This window comes from Trichoderma virens (assembly GCF_000170995.1).
Source record: "Trichoderma virens Gv29-8 chromosome Unknown TRIVIscaffold_4, whole genome shotgun sequence".
NCBI classification, from domain to species: Eukaryota; Fungi; Ascomycota; class Sordariomycetes; order Hypocreales; family Hypocreaceae; genus Trichoderma; species Trichoderma virens.
Window position 1 is genome coordinate 2368504 of NW_014013745.1, and position 13725 is coordinate 2382228.

Below are 13725 nucleotides of genomic sequence, written 5' to 3' on the forward strand. Positions count from 1 at the left end.
CTCCGGCCACCCAATTTTCCGAGCCCAGAAAAAAAAAAAGGCCATATCTAATCACATCAGATGGAAATGCAACATACCTACTCGTGCTAACTAATAGCCTCGGACTCCAGCCTCAATCACGACTCTCTCTCCTCTCCCTCTCCCTCTCCCCTCCTCCCTCCAGCCCTTTTCTACAGCACCACCAGCTCGCCAGCCATCCCGCCTCCTTCGCAATGGCCTCCTCCCCCGCCAACCTCCGCTCCCTCTACCGCTCCCTCCTCCGCGAGCTTCCGCCCCGCCCCATCCTCTCCTCTCCGCGAACTCCTCTCCACCACCGCATCCGCTCCTCCTTTGTCGACTCCTCCTCTGCCGCATCCTCCTCATCCTCGCATACCTCAGATCACCAGGCCCAGCTCGCCCATCAGCTCGTCGCCTACCTCCGCGCCCAGCGCATGTACGTCACCCTCATCGAGCGCTATAATCCCGGCATGGAGATGGGCCAGGACGAGCGCATCCGCTTAACCGCCCGGAGAGTCGGCATGGATCTTCCCTCGGTGCAGAAGAAGAAGACGCAGTGAGCGCGCGCGAGCTCGTTGCGAGGAGATGAATTTTCTTCTTCTTTCTCTTTTTTTGTTTCTTTTTGGTTTTGTTCTGCCATTCAACTCTTGTCTTTTTTTTATACCTGATTTGGGAGGGATGCTGTCGTGTGACCCATCACACGCAATTATATAAAGACGTTTCCTGCGAAACGGCGCAGGAGGGGATGGACACGCTGGAGAAGCCAATGCCGTGTAGCAGTGCGCGGCTCTTTTACCAATCACATCGGAACACTTTTGGCGCTCTACGGCAACGAGCGTTCAAACGGAGAATATCCACGGACAAAGCAACCGTGTGAGTTTCAACTCAGTGCGCCACAATGACGCGCACATGTATACATACAAAAGGGGGGAGATACCACAACACCAAATGGGACACAGGGCCCGCACAGGATCGGGAAGAATGGGAGGGTGAGGGTGTCAGGAATTTGTCTTGTCCAGGCCCAACTCTGTGCACTGTGTCTGGCAAGGCGAGGACATGTAAAAAAACGGTCACTTTACTAACAACTGACCATCTCAAGATGAAGAGACTCTACAAAGATATATCCGCATCAAAATATCCGCTCATGTTTTTATATATGTATATATGCGCTGTGTTCGGCCATACATATCTACCTGGTGTATATATATACTTATATACAATGAAATATCCAAAAATGCCAAAGCTCTAGGCCAGGTATAAATTCCTCGATGGGGTATCAAAAATCAGGCACCAAGCATGTGTGCCAATTCCAACTCTTCGCTTGCCAATTATCAGATGTCGTGAAAAGCTCGCCTTTTTTTTCATCTCTTTGCATCATCGTTGAAGTCGTCGTTAAGGTGCTGTTCATATAAAACGAATGAAACGAAATGAAATGAATAAGAAAAAGGGGGAGAGAAGGAAAACGCATAGAAAATCAGTCAAATGCACGCTTACGCCACGCCAACTCCGTTATCTTCCAGGGACTCGTCCCATCCCCCCGTCTGCAGCAGCCACTCGCCAGTCCGCTGCTTAACTGCCGCCATGGCTGTTCCCAGTGAGCTGTTCCACTGGTCCTGTACGACTCGTACTTTTTCTTTGAGATCCTCCGTCAGCCGGCGATTCTCCACCTCGCGCATCTGCTTGGCTCGCAGCTCTCGATCCTCAGGTCGGATGGGTGTGCCATCCACTTCAGTAAGCTGTGTCGCAAGCACGCGAGCCTTGGCATTGACAACCGCCTCCTTAACCTCATGCAGAAGGCACAGCTGGTTTGTGTGCGCCTCAATGAACTGATAGGTGCTCTTTTCGGCATGGAGTAGCAGACTGTAAAGATACTGCAGCGGGTGATCGTGATATGCCGGGTTCTCCTCGTACTCTGACGCCGGGATATGGACACCAAAATCCTCTAGATCCATCGGGATGGTGTCCAAAAGACCGCAAAGCGGCGGTGCAATGTCCCAAAACGCCGAAAGCTGTAGCTCGATACCACGCGCAACTGCCTCTTCCATCACGGACCTGAATTCACGCGCCCGATTCAGCACCTCGTTTGCAAATGCGTATTCTCGCTTCTCTGCGTCCTCTTTGAAAAATCCCTCGGCCGACTTGAGCTTCTCAGTGTTGCCAGACAGTCGATACGGTGTCAGCACGACGTCACGATAGCGAGCATTGCGATCCGATAGCAAGTCGTAAATGGCCCGGTGCAAAGACTCGCGCTGCTCAAAGATCCATTTGAGGAGCGTCAGTTTCTCCAACAGCTCCGGCTTGTCGTCTCCTTCTTCTTGGGGCATGTCGGCATCGATTTCGCTACTGTCGAATAAGTGACGTGCCAAGTCGTCGAATAGCTCTGTCGCTCGAGAAATTCGCTCCGTCAGAATGTCGTTCAGCGGCAATACCACTTGGTTCTGGAAGTGCTCGTATTCCAGCTTCTCCGTCTCCTTCTTCTTATCCTTCTCCTGTTCGTTAAAGTCAGATTCAATCGCTGCGGCATCAGCGTAACCCAAATTTCCCAAGTTGATTTCTTTCTGCAGGTTGGACCTCAGCGCGAGGCGACGCTCTCCTGCCGCCTTGGAAGCCTCCTCTCGGCGCCGGAGGCTGCTCGAAGCAAATCTCTCTTTTGATCCGTCAATATCAGCCAGTTCGCTCAAAGACCGTACAGATGTGCGAATTGATGTTAGCTCAGGGTGGTTATTATTCACTGCTGGATGATGCCTTGGGTATGGCGGTGGCATTGTGACCAATCGGGAAACATCCAAAAGCCCATGTCGGTTTGTCGCAGTCGACGGGGTAGAGGCCACAGAAGTGTTCGACGGTTGAGGGGTCCATACTGCCTCTCCCTGATCATGCCAACCCGTCTTCTCCGGGGGATACTCTGACGAAGAGCCTTGGTCGCTTACAGGCGCATAGTGTGGAGTACTCTGCTCATCTTCGATCCACTGGTCCTTGGGAACACCCATGTATTTGGACTCGCGTTTAGATCTTTCAAATCCACCACGGTTCGGGTCTCCGTTTGAATCCGTCTCCCACCATCGGCTGGGGGGTCTTCCACGTGAGCTATTCTCATGATTGTCACTCACGCTCATGCTAAGAATGGGAGATAGTGAGGGCATGTAGTTTGCAGTACCGGCCCAGTTGAGAGGTTGCTTTATCCCTGGAGACGGTGGGAGACTGCCAGATGCTGGTGCTGAGCTCGATGAGTCTTCAGCAGGGTGGACAGAGCTGACAGAACCCCGGTGAGATCGATTTGGTTCCGAAGACTCTGGAGTCCAGTCACCTAGGGACTGGGAATTAATCGACTCTCGTCGGGCGGAGTTCATCGGGCGGAATAAATCACGGCTCAAATCAAAGATTTCGGATCCCATGGCCCCAATAGCTGACGAGTATCTCTCGCGTCGAATTCTGGACTCGGTGACTATGAAATCGGAGAAGAGACGTACTCGGTCTGCGTCTGTTGCGGCTGAGGCCTCTTTGATCGCAAATGACCGGAACCGTTCGATAGAGCCAGTTGCGAATTCCGCGGCGCTCTGGTTTACAATAACTTCTTTGGATGGCGATGCCGCCATGGACGAAGAAAGGCGAGATGCTTCAGCAATCATTGACCCAGAGGCAGATCTGGTCTGAGGTGGAGGAGTCGGGAGAGATTTTGGCACAGCACCTTGGCTTGCGCCGAGCTGCCGGTAGGTCTTGGCCGGTGTTGGCGAAAACGGTGGCGTGGCTGCCTCGCGGTGCAACAATGTGGCCGAATCTGGTGCCCGAGGCGTCGAATTGCGGGAGTCATGCTGGATTGATGATTCTCCGGTAAGAGGCTGGTCCATAGGGGCTTTCCCAGCGCTCCGGGGAGTTGTCTTGCCAATAGTAAGCTTACGAGCTAGACCACCGGCGGGGGGTACAACAATGTCGGCAATATGCTGTCCCTGCAACGTGCTGTCAATGGATCCCCGCGATTCATGTCGAGAGCGGCTCTCGCTTCTCCTCTGTAAGATGGTCTTGTCGTGACGCACGGCCTTGGCGCGGTTCAAACCACTTGCGCTGCCCGAAGAATTCAGGGGCGGTTCTATGGGTTCGCTAGGATTGCTCGCGCTCGTTGTATCAATTGTCAGGTTGGGAGATCGGCCTTTTACCGGCTGAGTGGGCTGCGGTAGCTGCGGTAGCTGTGGTAGCTGCAGTTGTCGCGACGACTCGCCGGTCTGAATGGACGCGAGAGGGTGTAGCTGTGTTGAGGATACTTGGGTCTGAGGCCGAGCGGAAGGTGGCGTGTCACTGTCAACCCAGTCGGCAGGTGTTGGGGGAACGGGTCCCAGAGATGATATACCAGAAGGGGGAGGCCTGCGAGTTGGTGGAGAAATAATGGGCACGCTGTTTCTGTCCATGCTCTGTACGCTTTGCGATCTGCTCGACGAAGGCGGAGGTGGGCCAGGCGGGGGCGGAGGAAGTGGCATGCCAGGCTCCCATCTCGTCTGAGAAGTAGACCGTGAGCGAGCAGATGTTGGCGTATCGATGGCGCCTGTGGAGGCAGCTCTACGGGATGCCGGGGGAAATGGGTCAACACTGATGGCAGATGTAGCTGCGGCTCGTTCTTGCTCTAGAGCATGGAACAAAGCAGGTCCAACGCTCCGTCTAGACCCGGGGATATGGTGAGCCGGCTCTGGGGAGTTGGCTGAATCGGTGTCTCTCCGTCTCCCTAAGGATGCCAGCGCAAAGAGGCGCTCTCGAGAACTTCCCCTACCACTCGCACCGGGCGGAGGAGGAAATGAGCGGGTAGCAGCAGCCGGTGGCTCGGGAGAAGGCCGGTGACCCAGCATGTTAGAGAAGCGCGAAGGAGGAGTAGCGGCCACTTGCGCCGGAGCGTAGTCGAAAGCCATACTGACGGGACGAGGCTGCTGCATGTTTCTCCTGGGAGTGTATGGCGGCGGGGGAGGGGGAGCTGCGGGTGAAGCTGTCATTGGGAATCTGGTCAGCACACTATCGTTGTCCATTTTGGTGGGTGGTCGAAGAGAGATGGATAGAGGAGAGGTCTAGGAGAGATCGAGGAGAGACTAAGGAGAGATATAACAAAGGTTTCTAAAAACAGCTGTCTAGGAATAGTATCAACGAGGAAGAATGAAAAGAATCCCCACCCTGTGCTTCGCTGCCCACAAACGGCAGAGGTCGCTCTGTCGCCGCCATGACTGCTGGCGACGCTACCCATTCCTGCGGATTATACGGCAGGATGGCGCTGCCAGGCGTGTGTATCGTCTGCACATGAGAGGAAGCCATGGACACAGCAGATATGGGCGAGACGAGCTGGTTACCGTAGCCCGCTAAGGACGTGGTTGAGAGCGGATGAAGTGCATGGCGAAGACGCGTGGGATCACGGGGAGAGGAGGAAGACATATTGGCTCAAGCTCCCAGAGGCCCAACCGCCCACGGTCTCCCAAGTCGGTAACCCTTGACCTAGGGGGGGTGCACAGAGGCTTGCTGCAGAGTGCTGAGGCTGCCGAGTGATGCGACTTGGAAGGCAGGTGGAAGATTGGATCTGGAGATGGGCCCCCAGGTCGGGCCTGATGTCAGAACTATCGGCGGCAGCGCACTCCACACCAACTCGGAAGCGGTATGCCAGAAGAGTCTGTGTTTCGTTCTATTTGCAGGTCTCGTCTGGCATCCCTGGATCCACCCAGAGCATCGACTTCAGGTGGCGGATAGAGGCCGGTCGACGGGGAGTGCTCGGATTGGCGAGAAGCGGCCGAGGAGGGGTACAGGCACGAGATGTTCCCTGTACTCGTACAGTACTCTGGTCAGGCACTTGACGCGAGTATGGGCGGGCGGGAAGCGAGGGATTGAGGCAGGCGATCAAACATGGCGAGTCGCACGGCATCCCGTAGTGGGAAAAGGAGCGAGCCGCGGCTGAGGTACGAGTACATTCGACGCGGCTGGGCTTTGGCTTGGCCTGGACGTACTGTACTATGTACTCGTACCGGCGCGGGCACTAACACCGTCGCCAGACACGAGCTACCTGTTGAGAGGCACGCAGCAAGGCAGAAGAGGTAGCATGGCAGCACGCATGGCAGCGCATTGAGGGGCCGTTTGGTGGTGATGGCGAGATCTGCTTGGCTGAGCGCGAGTTTGGCGGTCCCTGTGCAAGCGGCGCGCTAACCGTGCTGGGACGAGGCGACCAGCCTGTGGCGCCAGTGCGCAAATCCCTTGTACAGGTACCAGGGATCTTTTGTACCCGCTGTTTTAGTTACATGCACCTGCACGTGTGTTTGAGCTCCCCTACCTACAGTAGTAGTAGCATTCAGTAGGTTAGTGAACCACGCACTCACTGCAGCTTGACGTCTGGTCGTTTCAGCAGTGCAGAAAAGGAGGATTTGCTGAAGGATTCCCGCCGTCGACTCAAGCCAGCATCTGGATTGCCTAAAGCGCACACCCGGGCACTCCATGAGATGCCAGGGACGGCGTAGTGTGTGATGGGATGTGACGACTAGGTGAGCGGGCCGCTGCTCTTCCAAGAACCAAGCCGAACGTGCGCTCGCTCTATCTCCTTATCAACCATGCCTGCATGCAACTGTTGGTTACAGGTTGATTGGGGATTTAGGCTGCATGAGGGCATGAAACTGGCATTTCCCAGGGCTCGTCTCTACTGTACAGCACCTTTCCAATGCGGCGTGGTTCAACTTGCACTCGTCAAGCAAGCACAGATAAGGAGTGCCAAAACGGCGTCGCAGACATGTGATGTGGCCTGAGAAATGAAAACCTACCTTAGGCAGACGAGGCTATCGCCAAGTGCGTGCATTGAAGAAAAAAAATCCAGCGCCGGTACGGGGTACATTCGACCAAGTACCCGGTACGAAAGCGTCTGCCACTAGGCATGCGACCGCCCCTGCGTGGATCGCGCCTTTTTTTTTTTTTCTTCTGCTTTCGACGCAAGTTTATTATCGAGAACCGGCTCCTGTTGGCTGGAAGAAACAATGCGCTACTAAGCGCCGGCAGCCATTGAACCACATGTGTTCCTAATATAGCTGCCAATCAGAGCTGCAGCTGGGGATCCATCTCCAAGGCTCCAAGAATAGATCGGCTCTCCCACCTTACAGTAGACTAGAACTCTGCACCGTTGAGCGAGAAAAAGGAACTGCTGGATGGGCGACTGGAAACACGTCCGATACCGCGTAATCTGCTCGCTTTTGCTTTCTGAGAATGTTGCATCATTTTTCACCTCCCATCTGTTCATCCTTTTTTTTTTTTTTTTTTTCATTCTACAGCACCAACTACATGCTCAGGCGCCCACAAGAGCACAGCAATTCATCCCTCTTGGGCCCTGCTCGCTCTCTCGGCAGTTGGTGGGGCTTATAACCGCCGGCAATTCGGTGCATAATCATCCTTGTCCTCCCATATTCCCCTTTGCAAAATGGCCGAAAAGCAAAAAATAGCAAGCAATAACCCTTCACGATTTAGAATCTGCTATAAAGGGGTTGTCAGATTTCCCCCCTACGACAGGCTCACCAACGGCCTGTAAGGAGTATTACATGGGGCCGCTGGCATGTTGTTAATTTTTGGCAACTGTATTTCGAGGTCGTTTGTCATGATAACGGCGCCAGACTCAAATAGCGTGCAGCCTCGCTGACCCGGCACTCGGCCGCTCTACTAATCTGACTTTTGGAATCTGCTGCCCGATTCAGCTTCATGGGCACTAGCCCCGCCTCTCGCTGAGCTTATTGCTGAGAATGAGGCCGGGCGGGCAAATAAGCACGCCCTGTTGGTAAACGGCTGAGGTGGGAGAGGTGGGAGACGGCTAACTCGAACGAGTTGCTCAACCTGGTGTTGATACCATAAGCGAAAAGTAATCACGCTTGGCGACTATTGAAGCGGCTATTTACCACTAACGAATACAAGCCGCCCTTGAGCATGTGGTTGACAGGCGCTTGGTTGCAACCCTCCTGCTACAGGGTAGGGGGCACCGTGACAGATATGGCCGTATATGTGCTTGATCACAGCGTAACTTCACAAGTCGAATACAGACAGCAAAAAAAGGGCAAAAAGCAAAAACATACAACAGCCGGTGTTCGCTGATGGTCTGCCACTCAACGTACTAATCTACCGGTTAGTGGCCCGACCATGGGGGAGCAGACAGGCATGTTTGTTTCAGGAAGGTCAGCCAGATTATATTCGTCTTAATATACGATGGAGGGACATTATCTTAGACCAGTCTGTAAATAACCCAAGTAGCAAAAGTTTTATATCTAATACCCCTTAAGTAACTAGTATAAAACTGCGTATAATTATGCTTAAGGGAGTATATTCATAATGCTCAAGGCAGATCCAGAAATCGACACTCTTTCGGATTCTCATAAAAGAACCCCCCCCCCCCCCCAACTGCTCAATTACCTTGCACCGTTCTTCCATATTGTAAGCATTATGAATGATAGCAGCACCTATTACTCTAGCCCTTATTGGTGGCACTGCTAGAACCCATACTCCACCTCCCGCTGGCCAGCCGACTGTTAAGACAATGCCGTCGGTCGACTCGGGTTCAATAGCATTCTTCATATACTCATATTCGTTCTTCCACCAAGTAGCACCTAGCTGTCGCACTGCATATCTAAATTAGCATATCGTCTTTTATATTTAAAGCCTCTATTGTAGAACCTCCTTTTTCTTTGGATTGGTTTTTCTTATTTTCCAAAAGAGATTCTCTAGCAAAATCCATCGGGTACTTACTTTTATTGCAATGCATCTCTTCTTCATCAGCAGCGGCGGTGGGATTAGATATAGATGGGCGAGGGGTATTATGGAATCGGTCCAGTCCTAGAAATTCCAGTTCAACGCCAAAGCAAGGTCCCAAGACATAGAAACCGCCCTTGGATGGCCATCCCCTCACGAAGCCTCCCGGGCCCCGGGCGAACTCGGACCTCAACTCGAGGCGCCATCCATAGAGCTTTTTCAGATATTCTGAGTATTCTGGTTCCATTCCTGGTTGCGGTTTCCCCACTATCGCCTCGCCATAGTCTGTGGTGTCTTCATCGCAAACGTCATCCTCCACCATTGCTTGCGCCTGTGATTGAGAGAAAAAATACTGCAGCAGTATAAAGACTGTCATGAAAGCAAGTAATGATTAAAGGAGCCTTGCCATTGCATATGTTATTTTTCGAGTTGGCACCAGAGGCAGATGATGGCAGAGGCAGATGCTAGCTGCTACCTCCGCACTTAAAATATCTCATAATCGGCACCGTTAGACCTTGGATGTTACAGAAATGGTTTCCGAGGCCTTGCCGGCACAACGGAAAGGGTATGTTGAACCACCACAAGTTGGCCATAGTCGAGACGCTTCGGTTGCGATATTTAGTGCAAGAAACAAGGGAGCCTGCGACTTATAACCAACATGCATACGAACTTACAACCAACACGCATTTGCTGTCCGATATGAGCGCCTCGAATTTAACTGCGTTAGCTGTGGACTTGGTCTCCAGGAACCATTAGGAACCCACCACGTGAGGAACACTATGGATTCAAAGAGCAGTGTTGTGCTAACTCTATATTTGCAGTTGGAATATATAATCATTGGGAGCAAGGAGCTCGGGATGCCGTCTCATCTTCGAGCGATAACCTGGGGAGCACTGGATTAGCCGGGTCGCTAATAACCCGCGACTACCTAGGTACTCAATACTATATGCCTCTCTGATAGCCGAACCGTCTAATGTTAGGTAGTGAAAGTGCTCTTAGTGAGTACATCGAGCGCTTTACTACCTAGTGTTCACTATTACCATAAAATAGGTATGAAAGAAACTTTTCATAGGTATACGTAGGTAACATACGCATTGACTCATTCCGGTTGACATTGTTGCAAACCACCATTAGAACATGCAGCAGATCTATACCTACTTCTTATATCAGAGTATCGATATAGTTACTGTGGCGTCGTATAACACATGTCCGTGTTTATAATGGCGGAGCAAGCTGCATTCGACTAAAAAGGAAGCGTAATCGCATATCGGCTGGTTTTGTGTCATCACCTATCTCAAACCTTGTCATTTTCATAGGTAGGTTAATAGCCAGACGCTAAATCGGAACGCTACATCGGAGTGCTGGCTATTATGCTAGAAAACACCAAATCTCATTGATATCATTCAAAAATGCCCTGACCCAATCTGTTCGTACTAGGTGATGAAATGCAGCGCTTTAGTGGTCGCAAATATTTCGCCAAGGGACAAGAGTCAAAAAAGGTGTGCATAAATGCCCAAGAAAATCCCGATCAATTTGACGGAATGGGTTCAATTACGCCTACACGCGACAATATAGCATATAATAATGCTATGGGTCAGGAGTACACAAAATCGCTGTATTGGTAAGAAGCCAAGCAGCAAGGACGCACCTATCAATCGCTATAACGGGATACGGCTATAATAGTGGACATGTACTCCGTACTTTGCCAGCTATTAGCTACAAAGACGTAGCCCCCCTGTGACATACACGACACATGAAGTGAGACACGTCGTGCAACCTAGGCTGATCCGTGAATTAAACCCCTCCTGTATTGCAGCAGGATTCCCTAGCCAAGACTGTTGTCTTCTTTTGTTTAGTCTATGATCCATAGCGCCATAAGGATCTTTTTCTCAACCTATGAGCTGCGAGGCCTTGAACAGGCTGAAATTTTGGAGAAGAGCAGCAATCCAGAAGTCCAATAATAGTAATAATTTCTGCCGCCTAACTGCAGGCGGCGGCTAGCAAAACATCCTGCCATTCCTTGGCATGGCAGATTAGGCTGACTGACAAAACATAATTTGTGACAAGGCTGTCGATGCATGGCGCTGATTTATTATGTATGGCCGTTTTATCCTTTATCAAGCATCTCACTTTGAAGCGTTTGGACGAGTTCCAGTTGCTTCATTTCTTACACTATGGCGTCTAATTACGACATATTGCCCCAAGGTGGAGAAGCTACTGGTTTTCAAGGAGCCATGAACAACCACCAGCCACAATCGGACGAGCCCGAAGCTCAAAAAAATAGCGGCATATGGCGCATTCATTGGCGGTCTCCGACATCGATGATCGGCTTGTTCGTAGGGGCTACTTGCGCCGCCGTTGCTCACCACTTGTACTATGATAGCATAAACGGGGCAGAAGTTGTCATTGTACGAAACGAATGGACTCTACAAGCTGTGCGCGATAGCCAAGAATGGAAACTGCGATTCGGGGCAGGACTCGCATTCCTGGCCAAGGCCATGTTCGCTGCCTCCGTCATTGTTGCTTATGAACAGCGTGCTTGGCTCACGGCTAGAAACAAGGCTGTTACGGTTTCTGGCCTAGACGCAATGTTTTCAGCAGCTCAGAACCCGCTGAGTTTCTTTAGCCTGGACTTTTTGCGTAAAGCTAAAGCGGGAGCTATCATGGCTCTCCTTGTATGGTAAGTCTATCTCCATCTCTATGTTGATTTCATCACGCGTGTCATGAATAGATGAAGACGGCTGATATATCACACAGGTGTATTCCACTTGCAGCCGTCATCACTCCTGGCACGCTCATAGTGGTACCTACAACTCTATCAACTTCCAAGTCTTTCCCCGTTCCTGCCGTCAACTTCTCTCAGGTTCAGCCTCTGTACGACTATTATTCCAGTGTCGTTGGAAACGATGGTCAATCAACTAGTAATGGAATCACTCCATACTTATCACGTCTTATTTCGTCAACAGCCACCTCATCACAAATCTTGCCGATGAATATTGCTCTTGCTAACTCGACATATAATTTAACCTTCCACGGCCCGTCTTTCCGCTGCCGAGAGCCGTCTCCAGTGATAGCAGAAGCTATTTATATGACTCTCAATGCTACCTGGTATATCTCTTCTGAAACCACCATAGAGCAAACCATTGCTGAAGGGGCTTTCCCCTCCATGGCCTGGCTAGCATTTCCGCCAACTTCTGTGATAATGTCTATACTAGCCGATGCGGACAAGACGCCACTCGGAGAACAGTGGAAGTGGTTTCTAGCTTACGCAGTTTCATGCATTACACAGCCGGCTATGGGGCACTTAACCCTTCCGCACTTCGACACTCTGCCTCTCTGCGAGGGTATCACGGGCGCACCTGGTGGAAGTACAAATTATACAATTCCTCTGCAAAATGTGTCATCCTTGGAGGGTTATTCACAATACAACCATGGCAGGCTCTGGGTTTGGGCTCAAAACATAACGTATGATTGTGTTTTAACCGACACCGAATACAGCACGCGCTTCTTCTATTCTGCATCCGAGCAAGTGCAGCGTATTGATCCCGAATACGGCTTTAAGTGGACTGAAGAAGATTTATATGGCAATTATTTTTACGTTGCCGATGCACTTTCAACTCTGCTTGGAGGAGCTGTGCGCGTCTTTTTGAAAGGCGTTATGTCATATAAAACACGCGTTGCAGACACAGCCGTCTTTGGTGCTCTCAAGGTTGACTCAACGGACAATCCTAGTTCTGGCCTCTTGCCCAAATCGCTAGCACCGGAGGCTAGAGCTTTGGCCCGGAACAAGACTGTGGGCGAGCTCATAGAGGAGCTTTCGCGAAACATCACGTTGAGTTTGTTCAGTGCCGATCAGATACTGTAAGCAAAGAGGCAACCCTGTAGAAATTATGACACAATGGGCATCTAACATGACATGTTATCGCTGCAGATACCAGAACGACACAATGGTCAAAATTTCCTCTGATGTCAACGTCTACTCATATAACCGAAGAGTTCTCATCATCACATATGTCGTCGTCTTTTCTGGCACGTTGATTGCGTTGCTCATCGGAGGCGCTGCTTATTTCCAAAACGGCGTTAGCCACCAAGTGTCCTTTTCAGCATTCATGTCAACAACGAGAAACTATCGGTTAGACGAGTTAACAGCTGGAAGCTCTATGGGTGCTATGCCTCTAAGGGATTCTATTCAGTCAACTAAACTTCAATTGGGGTTCCTGCGGAATGTTGATGAAGAGGTCGGCGAGGAAGAAGCAATGCGAAGGGTGGGATTTGGCCTCTCGGATCAGATTGTGCCGCTGCAAAAAGGAGTTCCTTATTATTAGATCATTTCTCTTGTGATGGAAAGAAAGAAAGAGGTTGCTTAGATGAAGCTATAGCACAATGGCCACCCTATTGGTTAGGATAATGTTATTTAAGAAATGCAAAGTTGGAAACTGTCAAGCTTTTACAAACTCGATTTCGAGAAGGATTCACGATGACTAGCTCGTAAATGTCGGGATGCCTGCAACACCACCAATATTGGAACTGCCGCCGTGTATGAAACGATTAGTGCAAGCGCTGTTTTGTGGGCTACGTCGGGTGACTTAAGTGATAAATTTCTTTAGCATGGGGTTCATTGCCTGCTAAAAACGGAACTATGCGACCCCAAATTTGGAGTCTCGGGGAGCGAAAAGTGGAAGATATCAAACGTAAGAAAAGAGCATGATGGGACCCCGGATTTTCCACTACCTATGGTCGTATGTGCTTATAGTTGTAGCAATCGGACTTATAACCTATGCCTGCCTCTTACAAGCATAACTATCATATGGTAGTTTAAGGTTTAAATAAATTTTAAAAGCGAGTGCCTCTGAAGGGTGAACTTCACCGCCCCTCATACTGATGAATGAAGTCTGGAAGATGTTGAGGGCTTCTTATTCCCAGTTGTTTTTTTGATACGGGCCCAAATGAAGCGCGGCATTATATCGAGTAAAGAGGGCAATTGACTGCGGGTCTGTC

General features: G+C 50.8%; 4 protein-coding genes across 4 annotated transcripts; 2 read left to right on the forward strand and 2 right to left on the reverse strand.

Annotated features, from left to right (window-relative positions):
* Nucleotides 1-160: 160 nt before the first annotated feature.
* Nucleotides 161-1241, forward strand: TRIVIDRAFT_186097 (uncharacterized protein; the record flags this gene model as incomplete). Its single annotated transcript, XM_014103661.1, has 1 exon — nucleotides 161-1241. One exon carries the CDS (start codon nucleotides 213-215, stop codon nucleotides 555-557), a length of 345 nt encoding a protein of 114 aa, XP_013959136.1.
* A 255-nt stretch (nucleotides 1242-1496) lies between these two features.
* On the reverse strand, nucleotides 1497-5385 carry TRIVIDRAFT_122654 (uncharacterized protein; the record flags this gene model as incomplete). Its single annotated transcript, XM_014103662.1, has 3 exons — nucleotides 1497-4154; nucleotides 4257-4954; nucleotides 5100-5385. Coding segments are annotated over 3 exons (3642 nt in total), but the record flags the coding sequence as incomplete, so codon positions are not given.
* Nucleotides 5386-8370: 2985 nt separating this feature from the next.
* TRIVIDRAFT_18351 (uncharacterized protein) lies at nucleotides 8371-8917 on the reverse strand (the record flags this gene model as incomplete). The annotated part of the gene is made up of 2 exons (XM_014102919.1): nucleotides 8371-8597; nucleotides 8725-8917. Coding segments are annotated over 2 exons (420 nt in total), but the record flags the coding sequence as incomplete, so codon positions are not given.
* Nucleotides 8918-10961: 2044 nt separating this feature from the next.
* Nucleotides 10962-13052, forward strand: TRIVIDRAFT_31057 (uncharacterized protein; the record flags this gene model as incomplete). Its single annotated transcript, XM_014103663.1, has 4 exons — nucleotides 10962-11407; nucleotides 11485-11787; nucleotides 12097-12588; nucleotides 12659-13052. The coding sequence occupies 4 exons, from the start codon at nucleotides 10962-10964 to the stop codon at nucleotides 13050-13052; spliced, it is 1635 nt and encodes a 544-aa protein (XP_013959138.1).
* Between the last annotated feature and the right edge of the window lie 673 nt (nucleotides 13053-13725).